Here is a 26,653-nt window from a genome sequence, read left to right as displayed (position 1 = left end):
AGATCAGTTCCAGGACGATTAGCGTCAAGTTAAATAAGACAAAACAACACGCAATCTAGCTGACACCAATATAATGAGTCCCAAGCCCACAGATTAAAATGCGGCACAAGGGAGTTCTCTGGTGGTCCAGTGGTTAGGACTTGGCGCTCTCACTGCGGGGGCTCGGGTTCCACCCCGGTCGGGGAACTAAAAAAAGAAGCAGCACAAGGCCTGGGGAAAACAACTGCAGCAGATTGGCTAGAGCGAAATTCCTTCTCCTTGGCTGACGCTGACAGGGTATCTCTATCAGTATATGTGTTCTAGAAACTGGAATGGAGGCTGGTGCAAACCAACAGGCTCTCCATTCAGAGCGAGAACAGTCCGAGGAAAGACAACCTAACTTCTGTTCTGCTGGCGTTCGGAAGCTGAGGGACTTTTTAAAAGTCTCAGTTAAGCTACAAATATAAGTTGGAGCTACAGGTTGCTGATGGAGAAAATATTCACTTATGCGGTTGTGTAAAAATAAATAAATTGGACTCATTTTTCCTCTATTCAGCAGAGATGAAAAAAAAAATTACCTGTGATTGAGATAATGCTCCAGACCCTTTGCTTTCTTGTGAAAGAAAAAAACGGACTGACATGAGGAGCTCCTGAATGCAGCGGCGAAATTCTTCCTCATTCTGTCCGCCGGTGGCGAGGGAAAACAGCCTTCGAGACTGAACGATATACTTAAAAATATATTCTTGGGCCTTAAAACAAAAGCTTTAAAACATTAGTTTCAAAGGAAACCAAAGGTATTTATTTGACAATAACACAGCACAAAAACCATAGCACAACATTAGACTTTTAAAATATTGACTTAAATACTAAGGCCCTGTGATATTTTTGAACAGTATTTATTTGTAGGGAAAGAGCCATTTTTCTCTGATGCCTAATGAGAGAAAACGTATAGATAATTTTTAAATTCTATGTAATTCTTGAGAGGTATGAACATTAAATGTTTCTGATCCTCAGATGATTTTTTAAATTTAATCAACAAATCTGTTTTTCAAAAATTATTTTGCTTTGCTGGTAGGTACTCTTGCCACTTGCATTTTACCTTCAATTGGTCCAAAATGACAAATTTATAATGAGTAAAGTGCTTGTTTTTTAAAATGTACACCTGTTTACTTTTATCTACTGACATCAAATAGGGTATACTCAATTACAGAAATCAAAAGACTGCCAGAGCTGTTATGGACAATCCTTTTAAGAATCTATATTCTTTACAAACATGTTTGCAGGTAAGGTATCAACATCTCCATATATACTGAGCACATAGGGCCCAGAGATATGGGCAGTGTTAAACCATGATAGTCAGTAAAACCTCAGGTTTCCTCACTGTGATCCCTGCTAAGCCATCCTATTATCCTCTCTTAAGACGAATGGCCCTCAGATGGTCTCTGTCAGGGTGGTGGAAGCAAGAGCCAGGAACTTCTAAGCTTAACTGCCCATCTGCAGTCTTCTTTTCAACCCTTCCTCCTGCCAATCCTAGACTTCAAGTGTTCAGAGCCCAGAGGAGTAAGGATTCAATGCCAGGCAGGTTCTAGTGGGCAAGCTTGGCAAAGTCCCTTTCAAATTTCATCAGCTCTGGAGTAGCCATAAACTGATTAAGATCCTTGAATTGGAATGTCAGTAATACATCATCACCAGTTACTGTCTGTGTAGAGGAAACCAATTCGTTTAGGCATCACCACACAACAGCACTGTTAGACGGTGATCTGTTTTTGACAGCGTGTCATTACCTTCAACACCTCCTGGATGTGCTCTTGTCTCTCCGCTTCTGTGATCCTGTCCACATACCACTTGAGCACTTTGATGAGATCTCTAAAATACAAGGAGACGTGCAGAAGGTAGAATTGCTCTCATTCTCAATTAAATGCCAACAAATCAAATGCTTATGTTTATCATGAGGAGGCTTCATTTCCCAACAGTTCTCACATTTTTCTGTCAAACTGCCATAACATAATAATTTTACAAAGTCTGCCTATCAACATCACTACCCCTTTTTTGAAGCTGAAGAGAGAAACAACACTTCCTCCCAGCGAGATTCCTTTCAATCTGGACATATTCCATCGGCCCTGCTGTTTCTGGCAGTGCTTCCAATGGGTGAACACAAATATCTGAGAAAAGGACTCTGGCCAAGGGAGTGCCTGAATATGACTGTCATGGTCAATCTTGGACAACTGCTAATTGGGATTTCCTCCCCAGCGACTACATAAACAGTTGGATGAAATATTCGGCTGGAGGCAAAAGGGGGTGTGGGGAGGGATGAAGGTAATACCTCCCCATTTCAAAGCACACCCCCATGGAGTTATCAAGCCAATTCTCTGACCTGTGGGAAGAATGAGGCTTACTGTCAAAGTATGCCTTAGTAATTTCCAGAAAACCCAAGTCTCATTGTTTTAAGAAACAAAAATTGAATTAACCTCCACCCCCCCAAATTCTCAAGACTGCAGTTGTGTGACCGTTAACACTGGTCAGTTCTTGGTTTCTAGGAAACAGAGCAGTTTTTAAAAATGCTCCTCTTTTCTGTCAGGAGAGAATCCATGGATGTGCCAGTAGGTAGATGCTGCTGGGAGCGCTATTTTGAAGATGATCTGTCGGTGAGTTTCTGGCCACCCACAGCTCAAGACAACTCCACAGGCCTTATTAGGACTTATTAGCTGCCTTCCTGGCCAACCTGAAATTTAGAAATTACACCCTCTTTCTCTACCTTCCAATGATAGTCTCAGTTGGAGGTGGTGACCACCTCACACCAGAGCCCAAATTGTTAGGCCAAGGGGCAAAGTCGGGCCAACATTTCAAAACTATCCCTGTTGTTACATTTCACCCTCTCATGCTGGCAGAGGGTCAAGTCTTGCAAAAATGATTCCATTCATTTAAACGCCAGAGGCGTAAATCTTACCAGGCTATGGTGGGGAATACCCAAAGGAACGGGATCAAACGCTTAACTGATTACCTACTATCTTTTATACAATACATAGATGGGGAACCCTGATTCCATGCTCTTTAAAACACACCTCTGGGAATAGATGATTGTGCATGTACATACCTATAGGTGCTTAAAGTATAAGGTAAAAACTTTGGCAGAATAGCAATGACAAGAGTGTAATGGGGAGATAGAACTTTGGGGTACATTTCAGGGCTGTATTTAAGCAAGGGCCCCAAACCAGGAAGATGTCATGATAGGACAGAAAGAGGGACGTTGTCACCTTCTGGCAACTATCACCTGGGCTACGTGGAGGCAGGAACCAGCTAAAGCATGTCATTATTCATTCACTTTTAGCCTTGCTTGCATTATCTGAGCTGACAGGAACGGACCAGCAGTTAAAATGGCAGCTGGTAACAAAGGGTAGAGTCCAATGACTGAACTGCTTGCAGCCAGGGACCAGGTCTTCATATGATCAGCACAAAGCATAGTGCCTGGTATGCAGTAGGCACTCAGTAAATATTAACAGATGAATGAACAAATGACTTTAAAATGGTATGATGGCAAAGATTCTTTTCCCATCATATTTCTTTCTTAAAGACATCTAGAATCATCAAGGAGTGTGGTGATTAAATGGGGCTCTTGACAGCCAAAGTGAAATGACCAGATATTTTAGGCTAAAGAATATCAAGTGAAACAGAGACAAGAAGAAAATACCTTATATTTTAGGTTTCAGGGACAGAATTCAGGAAGTTCCTTTTTTCCCCCTTTTAATCAAAATTAGTTCCAGCCATTAAAAGAAGGTGTGTGAGAAAGGAGGAATTGTCGCAAGAGACACTTCAGTGGCTGTGCTTCACTTCTTCCTACACTCCCTTCAAAATTTTCCTGTATAGTTGGTTCTGCTTTAAAAAGCTCAAAAGAAACTGCTTCTACACCAATTACAAGATAAAGGGCCTTACCTGTATGCAAGTGCCCCAGCAAAATGACTCTCAATATAAGTGTCCATTACAGGTTTAAAATGATGAAATTTGCTATCTTGCAGCAAATTTATTATGTGAACCTAAAAAAAAAAAAAAAAAAAAAAAAAAAAAGGAGCTTTATAAAACTGAACACAAACCAAGATTTTTTTTTGGTAGAGGGGAGGGGGAAGGTTTCTTTTCAAGTAAGCTCATGCTATTATGTGCACGATTTATAACAGCTTTAGGAAAGTCAAAATTAAGATATAATTAAAGTGAATTTAAACTCACCAAAGAATCAAACACTTTAGACCCATATTTTTGGGAATTTTCATCTAAAATTCCAAACAAGGTATCCAGTGTATCTTGCAGAAACTGTTGGATAAAGAAGTAAAAGCATAAATAAAATATCCGCTTTCCTTCCCCTCTAAATATTCTTTATCCCACGAATTTCCAAGAGAGGGATAACAAAATAGCATATATACCTTTACTATCTCTGAGCCATCTATTTCCTTTAATTTAGAAAGACAGCCTGTGATCTTGTCTGGGTGGGTTCTCCATTTCAAAAGATCAAGCATATCACCTTTCCAAACAGAAAAGGAAAATTAGTTGCCTTGATAGAGAACACGAAAGTGTTCTACTGTAAACACTGAATTCTTACACACATTGCCTCTTGGTCACCCAAGTTGCAGGCTCCCAGGTCCTCCCACTAGGCCTCTGAATGGCATTTATTACAGTGTATTCTAATTATTTCTCCCTTCCCAATGCCCTTGACTTACAAACTCCTACTTATCCTTCAGTTCTCAGGCTAGCTATCTGTCTTTGCCCCCACTAGACTGTAAATTCCAGCAGAACAAGAGAGTGTGCGAGTTTGGCCCTAACACAGTGCCAGCATCTGGAACAGGGCAGGCACATAGCAGGCACTTGGTAAATACTGGCTGAATGATTTTCTGCCTCCTCCCATTAAAGTGGGAGATTCTTGAGGGCTGGGAACCCACTTTATTCATATTTGTGCCCCCAGCATATAGCACTCTGCCTAGCAACAAATTCCACTCGGCAATGAAGGTCTTCTTGACAATGTGGCCCAAACCTGGCATGACTAGAAGGTCCCTGCACCGTGATGACAAAGCCAGTCAATTGTCAGACCATCTAGTGAGCCTTTGGACCTGAGAGGGCCAGTTCCTGGACTCCATGATCATCTTCCATCCTAGACTCTGGCCCAGCTCTTCAATTTCCTCCTTTCCCTGAACTGATAACATGTGGGTCCTGAGTCTAGCAGGGCCCTCAGGGAACCTCTTCACCTCGTGAGGGAATAAATCCTTCCCTCATCCTTCCTGGGCAGAAGGTCCTGAACACGGTGTCCAGCTTCACTGGTCTCCAAAGGGATCAGGGAGACGGTGGTGTCTGGAGGCCAATGAAAGCAGTGAGAACTGACAAGGCACGTGCGAGCAGGATGTGCCGCGGGCAGGGGAACCTGGCAGGGCTGGTCTCCTGGTGCTCAGTGGGGCTGAGAGACTAGAACGGCCAAGAGAGAAGCCAGGAGGGGTTTTCTACTTCAAAGCACTTGTTTCAAGAAAAACCCAAATGGGACTTGCTGAGAGACAGAAAGACCGATGTGGAAACAAGAAACAAACCAAACAAACACAATCCAAGAGATCAAGGAAGAGTAGTTATGATGAGAAAGAAAATATGATGTAGTGAATAAAGATGCGAAAAAAGCATAAGAATCTCAAGAGGAAATAGAAGCAACCTCTACCAAAGTCAGATTCAAAAGAAAAACTTTACAAACAACTTAAAAGAAAGAAATATGGTACTAAATGAGAATATTTGCCCATAACAAATAGGGGTAAGAGGAGGAGGAGGATTCAGAACTAGAAAAATGAGGGAATTTTTTTCAATACTGACAGTGAAAAAGAGATTTATGACTATTTTCATAACAGAAAATCCTAAAAATGTTAAATACTCATGTCTAACTCAGACACCCTGGAGATATGATTGAAACCTTTTAAAAAATGATTGGTCAGAGCTTCCCTGGTGGCGCAGTGGTTGAGAGTCCGCCTGCCGATGCAGGGCACACGGGTTCGTTCCCCGGTCCGGGAAGACCCCACATGCCGCGGAGTGGCTAGGTCTGTGAGCCATGGCCGCTGAGCCTGCGCGTCCGGAGCCTGTGCTCCGCAACGGGAGAGGCCACAGCAGTGAAAGGCCCGCGTACCGCAAAAACAAAAACAAAACAAAGATCTGTTGTGTGAGGAAACATTTTTTTTTTCCCTTAGCAAAATGTCATTGTTACAGAATTAAAATAAAAAATTTAAATACTTAAAAAAAAATTCATGTATGCCAAGAACTCAGAACCAAGTCAAAATTGTCATCTCTTGGGCCTCTATTTTAGCCATTTGAAGATACATTAGTTGCAAATTTGGAGCTAGGACCTACTTCTGAAAAATGTGAATTTTATAAATTCCATTCAATTATCATTTACGTGTATACTGACTGTATGACTAATCTACCAAGAGCTATAAAATAGGTAGATGGCATGATCCCTACTTTTGTTTTTTTTTAATCACAATCTCAGGAAGAGACTGACTAAACCACCCATCACTGGGGGTAGGAAAGGGACGTAGGGAGTCAGTACCTGCACAAATGTTAGACTTAATTTAAGCACTGTTTTTATTTTCTCATAACTTTTTAAACAGTTGTGTTTAACAGTCCAAGGAAGCTGACAAACAAGTAAAGTAATTCCTTTTCTGATCCCCACTTTTAAGAAGCTTAAAATATCTACTTGATTTGGCAATCACAGACGTCTAGCTGAGCGCTCTGGCCTCGGTATGCGCTATCTAAGAATGACATTGGAACACAGTGTGCAGACACACTTTAGAAACCCTGAAACGCAAATCTGCTCTAGGAAACTGTTCCTAGAGACCACATCACTTACTAAATGCCCAATTGTAATGGTAATGGGATCTGTAAACTTTCCAAGTCAAGTAAAATGAATACAAAGCAATTTAATTCCAATTTGGAACTGGATTACTTCTACACAGAGACATGTGTCTAGCATGTAAATTTCAGAAAGCTCAACTAACTTCCTTCCTCCTTCCCATGTCTGAAAAACACTATTCATTTCCTGCTTCATTTTGAGCTGTCTTACACTGACAAGGTTAATCAATGTCAAAATGATAATTAAGCACTTAGCAGTCTTCAACAATGAGTCAAGCATTGCCTTCCATATAGTGAGATGTTTAATATAATGGTTTCATGAATAGTTTATTTACCTGAAAATGTTCTCTGCTTTTACAAAGTAGCAGCTTCTAATTATCAGGATTTTGTTCCCTCTGTCTTATGTTCACAATTCTAATATCCTAAACCCTAGAACTAGAAAAAGTGAAGGATGCAGGGCCTAATATTTTGACGGCGGATAATCTATTGTTAGATTTGTGTCATTGGCAGAATAATGGTCCCCAAAGGTGTCCGTATTCTAATCCCTGGAACCTGTGAATATGTTTATCTTGGCATGGCAAAAGAGATTTTACAGGTGTGATTAAGTTAAAGATCTTTTTTTTTTTTCCCGGTACGTGGGCCTCTCACTGTTGCGGCCTCTCCCGTTGTGGAGCACAGGCTCCGGCTGTGCAGGCTCAGTGGCCATGGCTCACGAACCTAGCTGCTCTGCAGCATGTGGGATCTTCCCAGACCGGGGCACAAACCTGTGTCCCCTGCATTGGCAGGCGGACTCTCAACCACTGCGCCACCAGGGAAGCCCAAAGATCTTTAGGAATCACAGGGGTTCCTTAAAGATGGAAGACGGTTAGAGTCAGAGAGATTTGAAGATGCTATGCTGCTGGTTTTGAAGATGGAGAAAGGGGCCAGGAGCCAAGGAATACAGGTGGTTCCTAGAAACTAGAAAAGGTAAGTAAAAGGATTCTCTCCAAGAGATTTCAGAGGGAATGTGGCCCTGCCGACACCTTGATTTAGGCCCCATGAAACTGACTGCAGACTTTTGACCTCCAAAATTGTAAGATAATAAATTATTGTTGCTTTAAGCCAATAAGTTTACAGTAATCACTACAGCAGCAACAGATAACTAATACAAGCTGAAATAGTCTAATGGAGACAATCAATTAAATGTGAACTTAGACTCTATAACAGACACACAACTAATCCACATGGGATGAATAAAAATTCCACCGAAGGGAGTCACTAACATGTTGATTTTATTATCTTCATAACCTCCATGGGGTTAGACTGTTCCCACAAAAAATGCCTGAGGTAAATGCTTTATAGTCATTATAGAGATCTGTCAATGAAGGTTTTATTTAAGTAAAATCATTAACCACTGAATACTGATAAAGTCTGGTATAATGACATAACTTGGCAACAGCTACTTTCAATCAGATTTACTAAAAATGAATTACGTAGTTGATTTTTAAAAATATTTCCCAAAAATAATTTTGGAAGGGGAGAAACAAAAGCCAAGATAAACGTGAAAGAATCATTTGCCATTTGCCAACTTCTACATAAATACTGTAGCAATGCATGGCAAATAGAGCGGTATCTTAAAAGTGGTCATTGTAACAATGCCACAGTTTGCTTCTTTTCTCTTTCCATGTTCTAAGAAAAGAAATATATTTCTTACTATGTGACACAGAAGAAAGAATTAATAACACTTACAAAAGCATAGGAGCATTTTCTGACTCACAACACAGGGCCCTGACTTAGGATGGTTTGACTTAAGATTTTTTGACTTTACATGGGTGTGAAAGTGATATGAAATCATTTAGAAACCATACTTCGAATTCTGAGTTTTGCTCTTTTCCTGGGTTAGCCACATGCTAACACAGGTACAATACCCTCTTGCGATGCTGGGCACTGAGCCCCAGCTCCCAGACAGCCATGTGATCTCGAAGGTAAACAACCAACACCAGTTACAACCATTCTGTACCTATACAACCATTCTGTTTCTCACTTTCAGTACAGTATCCAATAAATTACATGAGATATCCAACACTATTATAAACTAGGCTTTGTGTTAGATAATTTTGCCCAGTTGTAAGCTAATGTAAGTGTTCTGGGCATGTTTAATGTAGGCTAGGCTAAGCTATGATGTTTTGTAGGTTAGGTGTAATAAATGCGTATTCTACTTACCTTATTCAAGTTACCATGGGTTTATCGGGATGTAACCCAATCCTAAGTCAAGGAAGAGCTGTGCCTTATTATGAAGTGATTCTCTTCAACATAATGAATCTGATTTTATTAATATGGCATTCAGGATGCTTTCCAGAAGGCTTACATGGCAACCATGAAGAACTCAAAAATGTTTAATTTGCTTCCTTCATTATAGACAATTTTTTCACGACAGTTTGCCAAGGAGAAGAGCTTGCTTTATTAATCATAACTTGCTAAACAATCACTGACATAAAAAGTAATGCTAGAACAGAAAAGCAATATCCATCTAATTAAACAAAAAACAGCCTTCACTCTAAAGTCTGCAATTAGCACTGTCTATGGAGCTATAAAGCAAGAGAAATTAAGGTGGTGGTAATCCTGGTCTTTTTTTTTTTTTTTTTTTTTAAAGCAGCTGGGTTTGACGGTTTATTTTGAAGAGTTGTGTACTTGGGTTCCAATACTGGGATAATTCTATAGTCCTTAAACTACATGCATTTAAGAGATCATTGGGTCACAATTGTTTTCATATTATTGGAAATCACAAACAGAAAGATCAACATTTTTTTCTAGTGCAAAGTTATTATACATAACATTGATGTTTATTGAATATCCTATCAAAATTCACATGACTACTTAAATACAAGGGCTTTCAAATAAAACAGTATTATACATTACCGTTTTGTGTGAGTTTTGTGGAACAGAGAAAAGATGTTATCCAAAAAGACTCCTTCGTGGCCTTCATGGCTTGATTATTATTCCCAAGGAGAATGCCCTTGGAAAAAGGAAGTTTGAGGTAGCGGGTAGTATCCTGAAGATTTGTGTTTTCTTCACACTGCAAAAAATATTTTTTAAAATGGGATAGGGGAGAGAAGAGACCTCATGAGAATTATTAAGCATGATATCCATCTCTAGTGTTTATGAACTGGGAAATATTCCAAATATTATTACAAATAGAATTTGGCTTTTAAGTAAAATGCAACAAAAATGTCTAAGAGGAATTACGCATGGATTTTGGACTCAGACCCGTTTGGGTTTGAATCCTATCTCTGTTACTTCCCACACAAGTAACTGTATCAAGTTGTTTAACCTCTTGTGATTTCCATTTTCTCTCTCTATAACCTCATTGTGCCGTCATGAGAATTAGATTACATAAGGCCTTTATCATAGAGCCTGAAACATTGGAAGTGCTCAAGAAATCATACTGCAGTGACCATCGCATTTAAAAGAAGTGCTTACATTCTTCCCACATCTCCTCTGAGGCGGATATTAAACAACTCCTCACTTTGAAAACTGGCAATTAAAGGACTCTGTATTTCAGGATAATCTAATAGCTCCACTATGTTGAGAAGTCTCTACAGAAAATGCCAGCCAACAAATGTAAAAGGAATTACAGGTTTTAAGAAATACAGTTTCATATTCCTAGTGTAATTCTTATTTTAGTCAATGATTGTCGCTAAGTGCTAAAACCAGCAGGAAAACTGTTGATGAGGAAATGAACATTCATATGATGCCACACAGGTTACCTCCTACTGGCCAGACGACAGACAGATGTCTGTCACGACAGATGCCTGTCACGACAGATGCCCGTGGGGGGACTGGGTTGTCAGCCCTCAAATGCAGGGCAATGCAAAGAAACACATCATCATCTGCAATGTGTTCTTACAAAGCTGTGGAACCTGAATCTGTTACACCTACAGGTTCAACTTCTACTTCACAGGAAATACGAGGGACAGAGCAACATGCTGAATGTTAGGGGGAAGCAACCAGACAAAGCCAGAGGCAGCACTTTCTGTAGGATGCTTGGCTTTGTACCTTCAAGTCAAGTTTTGTGAAAAAAAGGATTGTTCTAGACTTAAGAGATAGATAGCCAGATACAATGTAATGGTCCTGGATTTGGACAAACTTGCCAAGAAGGATTTTTTTTTTTTGAAATGTATACATTGACTAAGTTCTAGATGAGATTAAAGAAAAATTAATGATTGGAAAAGTCATTAACTGAGAAAAGGAAATTAGAAATATATATATAATGAAGCAATCTAGATATCCTTCAGTACATGAACAGATAAACTGTAGTACAACCAGAAAATGGAATACCATTCAGTGCTAAAAAGAAGTGAGCTACGAAGCCATGAAAAGACGTGGAGGAACCTTGATGCATATCACTAAGTGAAAGAAGCCAATCTGAAAAGGCTACATACTGTATGATTCCAACTACGTGACATTCTAGAAAGGGCAAAACTATGGACACAGTAAAAAAGATCAGTGGTTGCCAGGGGTTTTGGGAGTAGGAGAAAGGATGAACAGGCAGAGCACAGATTTTTCTAAGGCAGTATGATATTATCATGATGGATACATGTCCCTATACATTTGTCCAAACCCACAGAATATACAAAACCAAGAGTGAACCCTACGGTAAACTATGGACTTTGGGTGATGATGATGTGTCAATGTAGGTTCACCCTTGGTAAAAAATGTACCATTCTGGCGAGTGCTGTTGCTAATGGGGGAGGCTCCGTATGTGTGGAGGCAATGGGTGGAAGGGAAATCTCTGTACTTTACTCTCAACTTTACTGTACACTAAAACTGCTCTTTTAAAAAGTCTATTAAAAATATGTATCATTTGGGTAAACGAAGTCCATACAGAAAAACATTCAGAAAGATATACACTAAGGGATGAACAGTTAACATTGTTTGGGTAATAACAGTCTGGTGTTTTTATTTTATTTATCTATATACTGCTTTCATAATGAAGGTGATTTTATATTAAAATTCTGAGAAAAAATATTATAACAGATACAGAGATGGTATAGCTTAGCTTATTTTGAGTATAAACTTAGGAACCTTATTTCTTTAAATATTTTCAAGGCTAGTGTCTTGGGAACAGGTAGGAAATTAAGCACAGAATCCCTCTGGTTTTCTAGACTACTCTGTGTGAGTTACAAAAAATTTTTAATAATAAATCTTTAAGAAAGACCTCTCTAACAAGTTGAGAGAAACAGAATCAGAATATTACAAGATGTTCTTCCCAGCACACCTGTCCAGTAACGGGAGGACCAATGAACACAATAAACAGCCTCCATAACTCTCTTCTCATGTTATGACTCCAAATGCTTTCTTTTATTACTGCAAGATATTTCATTTAGACAGAAGAATGCATATATAGTTTAAAGAATAATTATAAAGTGAACACTTCAGATGCTTTCCTGAGAAAAAGTGCTTAGGTAAAGTAATGTTCTGGAACTTGGGGTCACCGTCCCCTCTCCTCAATCCTGTTCTTGGTATCAGGGCTTGGAGCACAGCAAGCTATAACTTGAGTCACAGCAACCCATACTGGACCTATTTCCTACCTGGGTCTGGTCTATGGGGTCAGAAACATGCTCTGGTCTGCCATCCCCAGCCTGACTTATGCTCCATTTGTCGAACCATACATCCTATTGGGACTGAAGTCTCATGCAAACCCAGTCTAGACACTGTCTAGCTATTTCCAGACCTCCTCCCCAGAAGCTGGAGTATGCCCTGGCCTGGTATGTTCCATCTGTTCACAGAAATCCTGCCCCTATAGATAGATCTCTTAACCCCCTTCCCCCCCAGCTAACTAGCTGCCTGCTCTTGAGCACTTCTGGAAACCTCTTAGAATTCCTGCTTGCTGAGCTCATGTAGTTCAAATGGCAGTCAGGGACCAGTCACTGCTGTGTCGTGTCCATAGTGGGCACCGTGAATAGAAGCCTTGGCTGCCTTCACCGGGGCCAGTCACTGTGGCCAGGTCAGCGTCACCTTTTCTAGTTCACTGCACTTCTCTCCCAGCCTGGGGGACCAAGACCTCAGCATCAGAGTCTCTCTGATTCCGAGATGTGACACCTTGAGAGCTTCTTACAGCTAAACTCTATCACCCTTACTCAATGCAAAACACAGTAACTAATACAAATATTACTCTGGACAGAAAAGTTATCTGAAGACCTTGCACCAACAATACTGGTGTGCATATGTGTGTGCTGTGTGTGTTGCTGTTGGTGTGGGGAGCAAGTGGGGGGTGGGCGGGTAGGAATTCTACCCTTAAATTCAGTAAAGAAAGGTACATAATTACCCTTTGGTCTCTGTGAACCCTTTACTATATTTACCAGGAGTTCAGAGCTGTTTTTTTTGTCCAGTAGGAGTCAAGGCCATACGCTAGGTATGGGGTTAGAGTTTTAATCTATTTCCAAAGAACTTAAGTGACCTGCAGAGGAAATCTCATGGCCTATCTTTTCTTGTCCTCTGAGGTTTTCAGCATGCACCCATAACACATCACACAACACTGGAGCTTTTAAAGGCAATCCAAGCAACCACCATTTAGGCTAAGCACTCTGTGTGTATTTCCTTATTCTGATAATAATCCTATGAGGCAGGACATTGTAACCTGGGGAGCTTATGTGATTTGCTCAATATCACAGTATTAGTAACTATCAGAGGCAGGACCTGAACCAAAGTTTGTGCTTACAACTACTATACGACACAGTAGTTATGACTACAATGACTCTTCCATTGACTCTTCCAATGACTCTTGTTTTAACCAGGTTTTGAGTTTTGCTATAACAAATTTAAAATGTATCAATTTATAGATAACTTGGTGGGTATGTCTAAGAAAGACCCCCCAAAAGTTCATTTTTCAAAAAAAAGGTATGTTTGTGGAAGACACCCTGGGAGAGAGCTTAGAGCGGTCTGTGGATCTGGAATAGTTTCATACATGAAGTGGCTATGAGTCCTACAGTGAAATGGCTAGTTGACGTTCTGAAACCACTCAGGGAGCAAAAGGGACCACGTGATCTGGATGCAGTGGGGAAGAGGGGCAGGTAGGAGCAGAGAAGGCATGACATGGGAGACTGGAAACACAACAGGTGAGATAGAGATCATTCGTTCAGTCACTTGATGAGAGAGAATTTATGGAAGAGAAATGAGGTTGAAGAGCAGTGAAGAGTAGAAATGGGTTCCAGAAGATGGGCCTGTAAGGCAGGGGCAGTGGTCAGCAAGGGTTTAAGCCAAAAAGGTTGTCCAGACTCTTAAGAGGAAATACACAGCTCGCCAACAGAAGCCAGGGAGTGAGCAAGAGTCAGCAGTGAATTCCTCGATTCTTCCGCCAGGTGGGAGAAGGGTCTGCACTGTGAGAACCACAGCATGGACGGGAGAAAACACACAGGAATGAGCAATCTCCTTCCAGGTGAAGGGCTAAGAGTTAATGAAATCAAGGAAATGGAGCTGGTAAAGGACAGCATGGCACTGCCTGTGTTTTAATTGGAAAAACAGTACAAAGGAGTTATGGCTGGGCGTCTGAAGGCCTGCGAATCTGAGCAATGTAGGCTCGACACCAAGAAACTGCAGTTTTGCACAAAATTACACTGCATGTAGTTGATAGATGGTTTTGTCACTGCAGTGCAATCCAGTCACACCCCTAAACTACACAGAGGGTTAAATGTGGATCACTTGCATTCCGGGGAACACTTGGAACACAACTGATTCGGTGTTGGCATAGGGACGATTTTTTTCATCAAATCCAGTGCAGGCATGGACCTAGGCAATATGGATATGAGAATAAAAAGGACTGTCCTCCCTGTCCTCTTGCGACAGACACAGACACAGCTAAAGTCTTCCTGGCGTTACAGTAGATGTATGATGACAGAGAGATGAGGGAATGATTCACTGAGCCATTCTTTCTAGGAGAGACAAGGCGACATGACCACAGCCTCTTGAGGCTGCTACTGGATTGTGGGAACAAAACAATATCATTGTCGTAGGAAAGGACAATTCTCTGTGTTTGCTTTGATAGGCTGGGATCTGTGCAAGTCATTTTAAAATGGCATGAAGTTAATTTATTACAAATTAGAGAAGAGGGAGAATAAAGCCAGCCCTTTGCTTTACTCGACATGAATCAGATCTGACAGGAGGGATGTGTTCCCTCAGATTCTTACAGAAGAGTTAAAATGCAGGCTATGTGGCAGCAGGAGTGGCCTCTGTCTTCTGTGAGCTTATATAGCATGGTCACAGTCTAGTTCTTTGTCCAGAATTAAAATCAGTTGGTACAGCATTAAATGTTGCATCACACCCCAGGCTACTTTTTGACCACTGTCCTAGGCACAAGAAAGAGATGCAATGGTCAGTCATAGACACTCTTCCAGAAATGTGGTATCTGCAATAATGCAAGCTATGTGATTGAGAGAAATAAATTAAAAATTTCTTCAGAGATACACTGGTACAGAGATTCATAGTATATTAATCAAATTAAGGGGCCTGTAATTTGCAGGAAGTAGAGAATTAAATTAAAAACTATAGTAATTTAGACAATCCAGTTGAAACGATATATTGCCAGTTAATTGAACCAATTGTGGCAGCAAAATACCTTCTTCTGGGGATACTTTCAACATGATTCGTCATCCTTAATGTCATTACTAAACATTTATTAAAGTCCTACTATTTGACAGTCCTTTAATTCGGTATAAGGAATGTAACAAGGAAATAAACACAGTCCCTGTCTGTGAGGGCATTACATGCCTGACCTCTGCATTCATCTGTTAATACTGATTACAAAGCTGTGATAAAGATCCCTGGATTCCAGCTCTGCCAGGGAAGGGAGAGGAAACCTTATGGGAAAGAGGCTATCTGACCTCAGTCGCAAAGAGTAAGGCTCGCCAGGCAGGTAAGGGAGAGAAAGGCAGGTTATGTGGAAGAAACGATACATAGAAAGACACTGGAGGAAAAACGTACATGTATAAGACTATGGAGATACGGCAACTCAATGCAATGTGGGATCCTGGATTAGATCCTAGACAAGAAAAATGACATTACTGGAAAAACTTGTGAAATCTAAATAAGTTTTGTGTTAACAGTATTATACCAAGGTTAATTTAGTTTCAATAAATGTGCTATGGTTATGTAAGATATTAACATAAGGAGAAGTTGGGTGAAGGGTATACGGGAATTTTCTGTACTATTTTTGCAACTCTTCTGTGAGTCTAAAATAACTTAAAAAACAACTGTTTTAAAAAGTACAGGTGTAGTCAGACAGCTATATGTAGTTTAGTGTGGCTAAAGGCCGTGATTCTTTTCAGTAGCAAAAAAGCCTTGGGACTACCGTAAACATCTTAAATAAAAACTCAAGGTGATTCTGACACCTGGTTTAAATTCCCTAGATTAAAGTACTACCAAGGAGGGCTTCCCTGGTGGTGCAGTGGTAGAGAGTCTGCCTGCCAATGCAGGGGACACGGGTTTGTGCCCCGGTCCGGGTAGATCCCACATGCCGCGGAGCCATGGCCACTGAGCCTGTGCATCTGGAGCCTGTGTTCCGCAACGGGAGAGGCCACAACAGTGAGAGGCCCGTGTACCGCAAAAAAAAAAAAAAAAAAAGTACTACCAAGGAGGGGAGGTGGCACTGACTGGTCGTGAAACCAAGCATTTAGATACGGGGATGAGTGTGAGAAGTCAAGAAAAACCGCAGGGTTCTGTTCACCGCAGGAGACGATGGAGATGGCATAAAGAACTTAGTTTTGGACAAGCTGAGTTTGAGGCATCTCTGCTGAACCGAACTGAAGATGTTCAGTAGGCTGGTAAAAGTTCTGGGCTACAAGCCCATAGCTGGCTGTCAGCAGCAGAGATTTGGCACGTTAATCCACAGAAGTGCATGAGATGGTGTTCAAGGATTAAATCCACGATAGCACCAACATTTAAGATGCAGATAAGATATAAACTAATATAGATATAGGATGGATACACAACAAGGTCCTACTGTATAGCACAGGGAACTATATTCAATATCCTGTGATAAATCATAATAGAAAAGAACATGAAAAAGAATAACTGCGTGTATAGCTGGGTCACTATGCTGTACAGCAGAAATTAATACAACATTGTGAATCAATTATACTTCAGTAAAATTTAAAAAAAAGATGCAGATAAGAGAGAAGAGTACTCAAAGGAGAAGAAGGATGAAACTAAGGTGAACACTGTCAGACAGACCATGGAATATGGGATTTTCAAGAAGGGTAACAAATAGTGTTTCATGCTACAGGGAAGTCAAATAAGGAAAGATTTAGAAAGGGTCCAGTAGTGTTGGCCCCCGCGTTAATGTTAGTGACCTCAAGGGAGAAACTTCATTTGAGCTGCGGGGACACAAATAGCCTGAGGAACAAATGGAAGAGAGTGGCGGGAAGTAGAGACAGTGAGTGAAGACTGGCCTTTCCTGCAGGTGGCTGAGATGGGAAGGGAAGAGGCAGTGTGGTAGCTATTACAATTTTGTTTGTCTTTAAAGAAAGAGGCTTGAGCATGTTAAAAAATCTGAGAATACTGCCAGAAGAGAAGAAACATAGCTGCAGGAGCAAAAGCAGACATTGAGAGGAGCAAGGTCCCAGGGGACTCGGGAGGGAGGAAGATCCTGAGGGAAGCAGGAGGAAGAATCAGCCTTGGAGGGAAGGAGTCTTGCCCCATCCCCTGAGACAGGAAGCAGGAAGGAAGGGAAGGATGCAGATCAGTTTGCAGATGGCAGAGGAGAGAACACAGGAAGTTAAGGAAGTTCCTGTCTGATGGCTTCTGTTTTCTCTGTTAAGGACACGGGAAGTGGTGAGGTAGGCAGAATGGCACAGTCTTGTCGGTAGCTCTTGTGGGGACTGAGACGGGGAGCTGATTAGTTGGCCTGCAGTGTGGATGGTCCTGCTTCTATACCCATCAGGCTGATGCTAACCTACAGGAACTGTATAATTCCCTCCACTAATTAATGTCTAACCACCTAAGGAGGAGTAGAGGAGGGGGCAATGTTGACAGACTGATCTAGGGCTGGTTTTTACTTCCCATGCAGGTACAGCAGAACTAAAGATTAAGGGATAGTCTGAATAATAAAAAGAAGAAAGTGAAGTCAGGTGGGGGGGTTTATTGGAGCAGAATAAGACTGAAAAATAGGTAGAGTATTAATAGAAAATTGGAAGGTTGAAAGGCTGCGGTCAGGATATCAAGAATTTACGATTTTTGATTAGAAGTGGCTCTGATGATCTCATTCATCCACGCATGCATCCATCTGTGCACCCATGCATGCATGCATCCAGTATTTATTTAGCACACATGGGAGGTCCTGCTGGCTGGGGATGAAGGATGGCCAAGAGAGACCACAGTGAAGCAGAACACAAATGAAGGTTGCTGGAGTTGAAGTGACCAAGAAATAAGAGGAGAGGGCACCGGACAGGTCAACCAAAAGGAGGAGACAACTTTGAACTAGGGGCTAGGCTGACTGTAGGAAAGGAAACAGCCACCCACCACCCCATCCTCCCCTCTTCTTTGCTGGCCAGGAATATCTATTATACAGGTAGAAGGCAGTAACTAGGACGGGTAGAAAGTTGCAGCTCTGTATGGAATGAGCCTTATGGAGGGCAGGGAAGCTCTTTACAAGAGGGTGGAAAACCAGTATCTTTAAAGGCACCGGGGCATTTAGAGACGTCCAGACACTAGACACAAGGCTTCAGAAGATGAGCCCTCTCTACTCCAGAGGCCACACAGGAAGCTCTCTCGGCAGGAGAGCCAAGGGTTCAGTTGAGACAGAATGAAAGGGCTTCCTGCACGTCACATTAATAGCCTTCAGTGTTAAGACCAAGTCCACTTATGAAATTATCTTAGACTTTTTTTTTTTTTGGCTTTGCTGGGTGGCATGTGGGATCTCAGTTCCCTGGCCAGGGATCAAACCTATGCCCCCTGCAGTGGAAGTGCAGAGTCCTAACCACTGGACCACCAGGGAATTCCCCCATCTTAGCCTTTTTTAGCCTTTTTTTTTTTTTCCTGTTCAGCTTCTGTGTTCAGTTTGGCATGCTTTCATGCTAAACTTACCAGGTTATCTACTTTTTAATTTAATGTTGCAGGTGTTTACTATTTAATTTCTCTCACAGTGTATAATAAAACAAGGGTTATATGACTGATTCTCCTATGCCCAAGTCCACGGTGGACAGATGTGTTTCAGGCTTGTCTGAGATCTACTGATCATGGTTACAGGGGCGTCTCTTTCAGAATAGTTGCAGCAGCATGCAGAGTTCTCTGGAGAGCAAGATGGGTGACAAACCTATCAGTCTATCTGAGTTTTTCAGATTCCTCTCATGTTTTTCATTATACTTATAAATATAAACATACTCTAGGAAAGGGTAAGTGGAGAGCAACTCAATCTGAGAAATCTACCTCAAAGACGGTAACAAGTGCAGAGAGGCTGTGCTGGACTTCCATGGACTAGGTGAGGAACTGCGATGTAGCATAAGAAACTGAAAAGTTGCAGGGAAAAAATAAGAGCCACAAAGTGTTTATGAACAAACTTAGGGAGCAAAAGTGAAATAAACAAACTCATGAAGAAAAAATAAGAGCCACAAAGTGTTTATGAACAAACTTTTAGGGAGCAAAAGTGAAATAAACAAACTCATAAAAAGACTCTTGTGATCTAGGCCATACATTAACTTAATCCCTTTCCAACCAGGAAACATGATCATCCTCCATTCAGCTGACTTCTCATCTGGCCCTTCTCTTGCTCAGAAGCAATAGATCCCACTCTAAGGCATCAGATTCTCTACCGAGCAAAACCCCAGGCTGGCTGAGTTGGGTCACTTCAGCCATAGTGGTGTTAATCAACAGTAATGAATTTGCAAAACTCCAATTTCTTTAAAGGTAAATTGTATTATTATTATTACTTGTTTATGCATACATCCTAGACCTGACGGTATTTTATTTTATTTTTAATTAATTAATGAATTTATCTATTTTTGGCCGCACTGGGTCTTCGTTGATGCGCAAGGGCTTTCTCTCCTTGCGCCAATTGGGGGCTACTCTTGGTTGTGGTGCACGGGCTTCTCATTGCAGTGGCTTCTCTTGCTGCGGAGCACAGGCTCTAGAGCGCAGGCTCAGTAGTTGTGGTGCATGGGCTTAGTTGCTCCATGGCATCTGGGATCTTCCTGGACCAAGGCTCGAACCCGTGTCCCCTGCATTGGTAGGCAGATGCTTAACCACTGTGCCACCAGGGAAGCCCCTGACGGTATTTTAGAACGTACTTCTAAGAACTAAAAATCCTTCACTGGAATAAGTCAGAATGGAGACTTGAGTGCACAGCTATTAACTTTCTATCCTCCTTCTTTGGATTCTCACACTATTCTCCTTAACAGACTTGACTTCCAGAAAATGAATTATCTTAAGCTCATTATTTCAATGAGCTTAACTTGCTTTTCTTAACTTTAACTTTTCTTAACGTGCTTTCCAGCAGGTAGCTGGCGGGGGGGTAGCCAAAAATATCCCTACAAAGTTAAGAAAGACAACAATCCTACCGGAATGCAGCAAAATAACAGAACTTAGTAAGATTAGATACTGTTACCAGCAAGTTAGCAATTCCAAAGACAGGTTTTGGGTTTAGCCATCAAACACTTGGAGATATTACTGATGTTCTGAGAGCTGAAAAGGGACTCTGGAAGCACAAAATCTTTAATGCTGACTAATCAAGTTCTTTCACTTACCTTCCTAAAGCTGTAGCATTCAGATTTTTGTAGATTTCAGAGTTTATCTCCATCGAACACCCCTCCAAACTTATTATCAATCATGCAAAGGTGAAAACGACCTTGAAAGGGAGCTTTGCCCTTAGAATTCTTTAGCTCCTGCCATAAAGGATGAGTCCAGGTCCTTGCCACACTACTGACTGTTAACTCTGTGAGAACCGTTTCCTTAAAACACACTCAGAAGAGGAGTCCAGCCATTGTCACAGAGGGAGACTATCTCTTTCACAAATTTTAGGCCCAAATTAAGCTATTAAACAGTCTTCAACACAGCAGCTTTTTTTCTTGGCTCACCACAGGATTGAGTCTTTCAAACTAATACCTTACACAAGGAGCAAGTAGATTTTAAATCTAAATAGCCTACTATGAGCCACAGTTATTCTCTGTGTCATATCTACAAGGAGTTAACGACACTTTATTTAAAAGCATTTTTTTCCATCTTTCATCAACCTTAGATTTCATAGACAGTATCTGTCAATGAATGACATGGAATATGGTTTATAAAGATCTGAGGCAATTAATGTTTCTTCAAAACCTTACCATTAACAATACTGTCAAGATTTTATGACAGAAGAATGGCCTTTAGTTAGATCAATCTCCATAATTAAATGGTATAAAACAAAGCTAAGTACAACTTTCTGTCTCTTCTCATTTTTACTTTATCAAAATGAAGATTTTAATGTTTTTAAATGACATGTGCCCACTAATAAAACCTTTAAGAAATGTAAAAATACTTTTGTGTCCAGGAGTCCCACTGGGTCCTGCTTGGTTTCAGTAAGGGCTCGGAGCCAGGCATTTTACATGCACTTATTCTCCCAGCAAAACTGAGTGCTAACCCTGACTCTGTTCTGAAGACAGGGAACAGGTTCAGAGAGGTCACTGGGGCTGAAGCCAGGCAGGATTTGGGGGGCACTCAGGATCCTTCTGATGGAGCTCTGCATTTGAAGCCTGGATGCAGGAATTTTCAGAAGAGGATGGTGCTGTGCATGACGGCTCTTTGGCTTGACAGACAGACCCCTGAGTCACAAAGGACACTTTGATGTCACCCATGGATTTCCCTGTATGCTGCACCGACACATGGCACGGTGTCCTACTTTTCAGAGAGGAGATCTCAGAGGATTCTTCTCTTGCTGCCATTGCTGAGATTTTAGAGGCCACGGCTTTCAAGTACACTGAAACTGGGGGCGCCTTCAAGATGGTGAAGGAGTAAGACATGGAGATCACCTTCCTCCCCACAAATACATCAAAACTACATCTACACATGGAATAACTCCTACAGAACACCTCTTGAATGCCGGCAGAAGACCTCAGACCTCCCAAAAGATGCCCTCAGGTGACCTACACACAGAGGCGGCGCCAAATTCAAAGCTGAACCCCAGGAGCTGTGCGAACAAAGAAGAGAAAGGGAAATCTCTCCCAGCAGCCTCAGGAGCAGCGGATTAAATCTCCACAGTCAACTTGATGTACTCTGTAATTCTGGAGTACCTGAATAGACAACGAATCATCTCAAAATTGAGGCGGTGGCCTTTGGGAGCAACTGTAGACTTGGAGTTTGCTTTCTGCATCTAATTTGTTTCTGGTTTTATGTTTATCTTAGTTTAGTATTTAGAGCTTATTATCACTGGTAGATTTGTTTACTGATTTGGCTGCTCTCATCCTTTTTTAATTTTATATATATATATATAATTGTTTATTTCCTTTTTATCTTTTTGTGAATGTGTATGTGTATGCTTCTTTCTGTGATTTGTCTCTATAGTACTGATTTTGCCATTTGTCCTAGGGTTCTGACTGTCTGTTTTTTGTTTTTGTTTTAGTATAGTTTTTAGCACTTGTTATCATTGGAGGATTTGTTTTCTGGTTTCGCTGCTTTTTTCGTTCTTTCTCCTTTTTTTTATTACCTTTTTATTTTTAATAACTTTTTCTATTTTAATAACTTTATTTTATTTATTTATTTATTTATTTATTTATTTCCCTCCCTCCCTCCCTCCCTTTTCTTCTGAGCTCTGTGGCTGATAGGGTCTCGGTGCTCTGGCTGGGTGTCAGGCCTCAGCCTCTGAGATGGAAGAGCCAAGTTGAGGACATTGGACCACCAGAGACCTCCCGGCCCCACATTATATCAATCGGCGAGAGCTCTCCCAGAGATCTCTGTCTCAACACTAAGACCCAGTTCCAGTCAACGACCACCAAGCTACAGGGCTGGACACCCTATGCCAAACAACTAGCAAGACAGGAACACAAAACCACCCATTAGTAGAGAGGCTGCCTAAAATTATAATGAGTTCAGAGACACCCCAAAACACACCACCGGGTATGGTCCTGCCCACCAAAAAGACAAGACCGAGCCTTATACACCTGAACACAGGCACCACTCCCCTCCACCAAGAAGCCTACACAACCCACTGAACCAACCTTAACCACTGGGAGCAGACACCAAAAAAAACGGGAACTATGAACCTGCAGCCTGTGAAACGAAGACCCCAAACACAGTATGTTAAACAAAATGAGAAGACAGAGAAATACACAGCAGATGAAGAAGCAAGGTAAAAATCCACCAGACCAAACAAATGAAGAGGAAATAGGCAGTCTACCTAACAAAGAATTCAGAGTAATGATAGTAAAGATGATACAAAGTCTTGGACAGAGAATGGAGAAAATACAAGAAACGTTTAACAAGGACCTAGAAGAACTAAAGGGCAAACAAACAATGATGAACAACACAATAAATGAAATTAAAATTCTCTAGAAGGAATCAACAGCAGAATAATGGAGGCAGAAGAACGGATAAGTGACCTGGAAGACAAAATAGTGGAAATAACTACTGCAGAGCAGAATAAACAAAAGAGAATGAAAAGAATTGGGGACAATCTCAGAGACCTCTGACACAACATTAAATGCACCAACATTTGAATTATAGGGGTACCAGAAGAAGGAGAGGGATAAAAAGGGACTGAGAAAATACTTGAAGAGATTATAGTTGAAAACTTCCCTAATATGGGTAAGGAAATATTCAATCAAGTCCAGGAAGAGCAGAGAGTCCCATATAGGATAAATCCAAGGAGAAACACCCCAAGACACATATTAATCAAACTATCAAAAATTAAATACAAAGAAAAAATATTAAAAGGAGCAAGTGAAAAGCAACAGTTAACATACAAGGGAATCCCCAGAAGGTTAACAGCTGATCTTTCAGAGAAAGTCTGCAAGCCTGAAGGGAGTGGCAGGACATATTTAAAGTGATGAAAGGAAAAAACCTACAACCAAGATTACTCTACCCAGTAAGGATCTCATTCAGACTTGATGGAGAAATTAAAACCTTTAGAGATAAGCAAAAGCTAAGAGAATTCAGCACAACCAAACAAGCTTTACAACAAAAGCTAAAGGAATTTCTCTAGTCAGGAAACACAAGAGAAGGGAAAGACTTACAATAACAAACCCCAAACAATTAAGAAAATGGTAATAGGAACATACATATCAATAACTACCCTAAATGTACATGGATTAAATGCTCCAACCAAAAGACAAAGACTGGCTGAATGGATACAAAAACAAGACCCATACATATGCTGTCTGCAAGTGACCCACTTCAGACCTAGGGACACATACAGACTGAATGTAAGGGGATGGAAAATGATATTCCATGCAAATGCAAATCAAAAGAAAGCTGGAGTAGCAGGTCTCATATGAGAAAACAAAATTTTTAAATAAAGACTATTACAAGAGACAAAGAAGAACACTACATAATGACCAAGGGATCAATCAAAGAAGAAGATATAAAAATTGTAAATATTTATGCACCCAATACAGGAGCATCTCAATACACAAGGCAAATGCTAACAATGATAAAAGGGAAAATAAACAGTAACACAATAATAGTAGGGAACTTTAATACCCCACTTTCACCAATGGACAGATCAACCAAAATGAAAATAAATAAGGAAACACAGCTTTAAATGATACATTAAAAAACATGGACTTAATTGATAGTTATAGGACATTCCATCCAAAACAACAGAATGCACTTTTTTCTCAAGTACTCATGGAACATTCTTGATTTGTGACCCAAGCTATGATCCAGCTTGGGTCACAAATCAAGCCTTGGTAAATTTAAGAAAATTGAAGTCATATCAAGTATCTTTTCTGACCACAATGCTATGAGGCTAGATATCAATTACAGGAAAAGTGCTGTAAAAAATACAAACACATGGCGGAAATAATACAGTACTAAATAACCAAGAGATCACTGAAGAAATCAAAGAGGAAATCAAAAAATACCTAGAAACAAATGACAATGAAAACACGATGACCCAAAACCTATGGGATGCAGTAAAAGCAGTTCAAAGAGGGCCGTTTATAGCAATACAGTCCTACCTCAAGAAACAAGAAACATCTCAAATAAACAACCTAACCTTACAACTAAAGCAATAGGAGAAAGAAGAACAAAAAACGCCCAAAGTTAGCAGAAGGAAAGAAATCATAAAGATCACAACAGAAATAAATGAAAAAGAAATGAAGGAAACAATAGCAAAGATCAGTAAAACCAAAAGCTGGTTCTTTGAGAAGATAAACAAAATTGATAAACCATTAGCCAGACTCATCAAGAAAAAAGGGAGAAGACTCAAACCAATAGAATTAGAAAGGAAAAAGGAGAAGTAACAACTGACACCACAGAAATACAAAGGATCAAGAGAGATTACTACAAGCAACTATATGCCAATAAAATGGACAACCTGGAAGAAATGGACAAATTCTTAGAAAGGCAAAAGCTTCTGAGACTGAACCAGGAAGAAATAGAAAATATAAACAGACCAATCACAGGCACTGAAATTGAAACTGTGATTAAAAATCTTCCAACAAACAAAAGCCCAGGACCAGATGGCTTCACAGTTGAATCCTATCAAACATTTAGAGAAGAGCTAACACCTATCCTTCTCAAACTCTTCCAAAATATAGCAGAGGGAGGAAAACTTCCAAACTCATTCTACGAGGCCATCATCACCCTGATACCAAAACCAGACAAGAATGTCACAAAGAAAAAAACTACAGGCCAATATCGCTGATGAACATAGATGCAAAAATCCTCAACAAAATACTAGCAAACAGAATCCAACAGCACATTAAAAGGATCATACACTATGATCAAGTGGGGTTTATTCCAGGAATGCAAGGATTCTTCAATATACGCAAATCAATCAATGTGATACACCATATTAACAAACTGAAGGATAAAAACCATATGATCATCTCAATTGATGCAGAAAATGCTTTTGACAAAATTCAATACCCATTTATGATAAAAACCCTCCAGAAAGTAGTCATAGAGGGAACTTACCTCAACATAATAAAGGCCATATATGACAAACCCACAGCCAATATCATTCTCAATGGTGAAAAGTTGAAAGCATTTCCACTAAGATCAGGAACAAGACAAGGTTGCCCACTCTCACCACTATTATTCAACATAGTTTTGGAAGTTTTAACCACAGCAGTCAGAGAAGAAAAAGAAATAAAAGGAATCAAAATCTGAAAAGAAGTAAAACTGTCACTGTTTGCAGATGACATGATACTATACATAGAGAATCCTAAAGATGCTACCAGAAAACTACTAAAGCTAATCAATGAATTTGGTAAAGTAGCAGAATACAAAATAAATGCACAGCAATCTCTTGCACTCCTATACACTAATGATGAAAAATCTGAAAGAGAAATTAAGGAAATACTCCCATTTACCATTGTAACAAAAAGAATAAAATACCTAGGAATAAACCTTCCTAAAGAGATAAAAGACCTCTATGCAGAAAACTATAAGGCACTGATGAAAGAAATTAAAGATGATATAAACAGATGGAGACATATACCATGTTCTTGGATTGGAAGAATCAACACTGTGAAAATGACTATACTACCCAAAGCAATCTACAGATTCAATGCAACCCCTATCAAACTACCACTGGCATTTTTCACAGAACTAGAACAAAAAAATTGCACAATTTGTATGGAAACACAAAAGACCCCGAATAGCCAAAGCGATCTTGAGAAAGAAAAACGGAGATGGAGGAGTCAGGATC

At 40.4% G+C, this 26,653-nt stretch overlaps 1 protein-coding gene and 1 non-coding gene across 2 annotated transcripts in view; both read right to left on the bottom strand.

The window, feature by feature from the left end:
- Positions 1-26,653, bottom strand: part of DOCK4 (dedicator of cytokinesis 4) — a 501,134-nt gene that overhangs the window by 133,076 nt on the left and 341,405 nt on the right. Inside the window, 6 exon segments of the mRNA XM_032643431.1 lie at positions 558-728; positions 1,764-1,845; positions 3,910-4,010; positions 4,198-4,281; positions 4,392-4,489; positions 9,739-9,895. Coding sequence (XP_032499322.1) covers positions 558-728; positions 1,764-1,845; positions 3,910-4,010; positions 4,198-4,281; positions 4,392-4,489; positions 9,739-9,895 — 693 coding nt within the window.
- On the bottom strand, positions 18,736-18,808 carry TRNAG-UCC. Its single transcript has one exon. It is a non-coding gene; the product is annotated as a tRNA-Gly (tRNA).

This window comes from Phocoena sinus, chromosome 9 (assembly GCF_008692025.1).
Source record: "Phocoena sinus isolate mPhoSin1 chromosome 9, mPhoSin1.pri, whole genome shotgun sequence".
Lineage (NCBI taxonomy): Eukaryota > Metazoa > Chordata > Mammalia > Artiodactyla > Phocoenidae > Phocoena > Phocoena sinus.
Note: the sequence above shows the minus strand (reverse complement) of the source record. Positions and strands in the feature narration are given on the sequence as shown.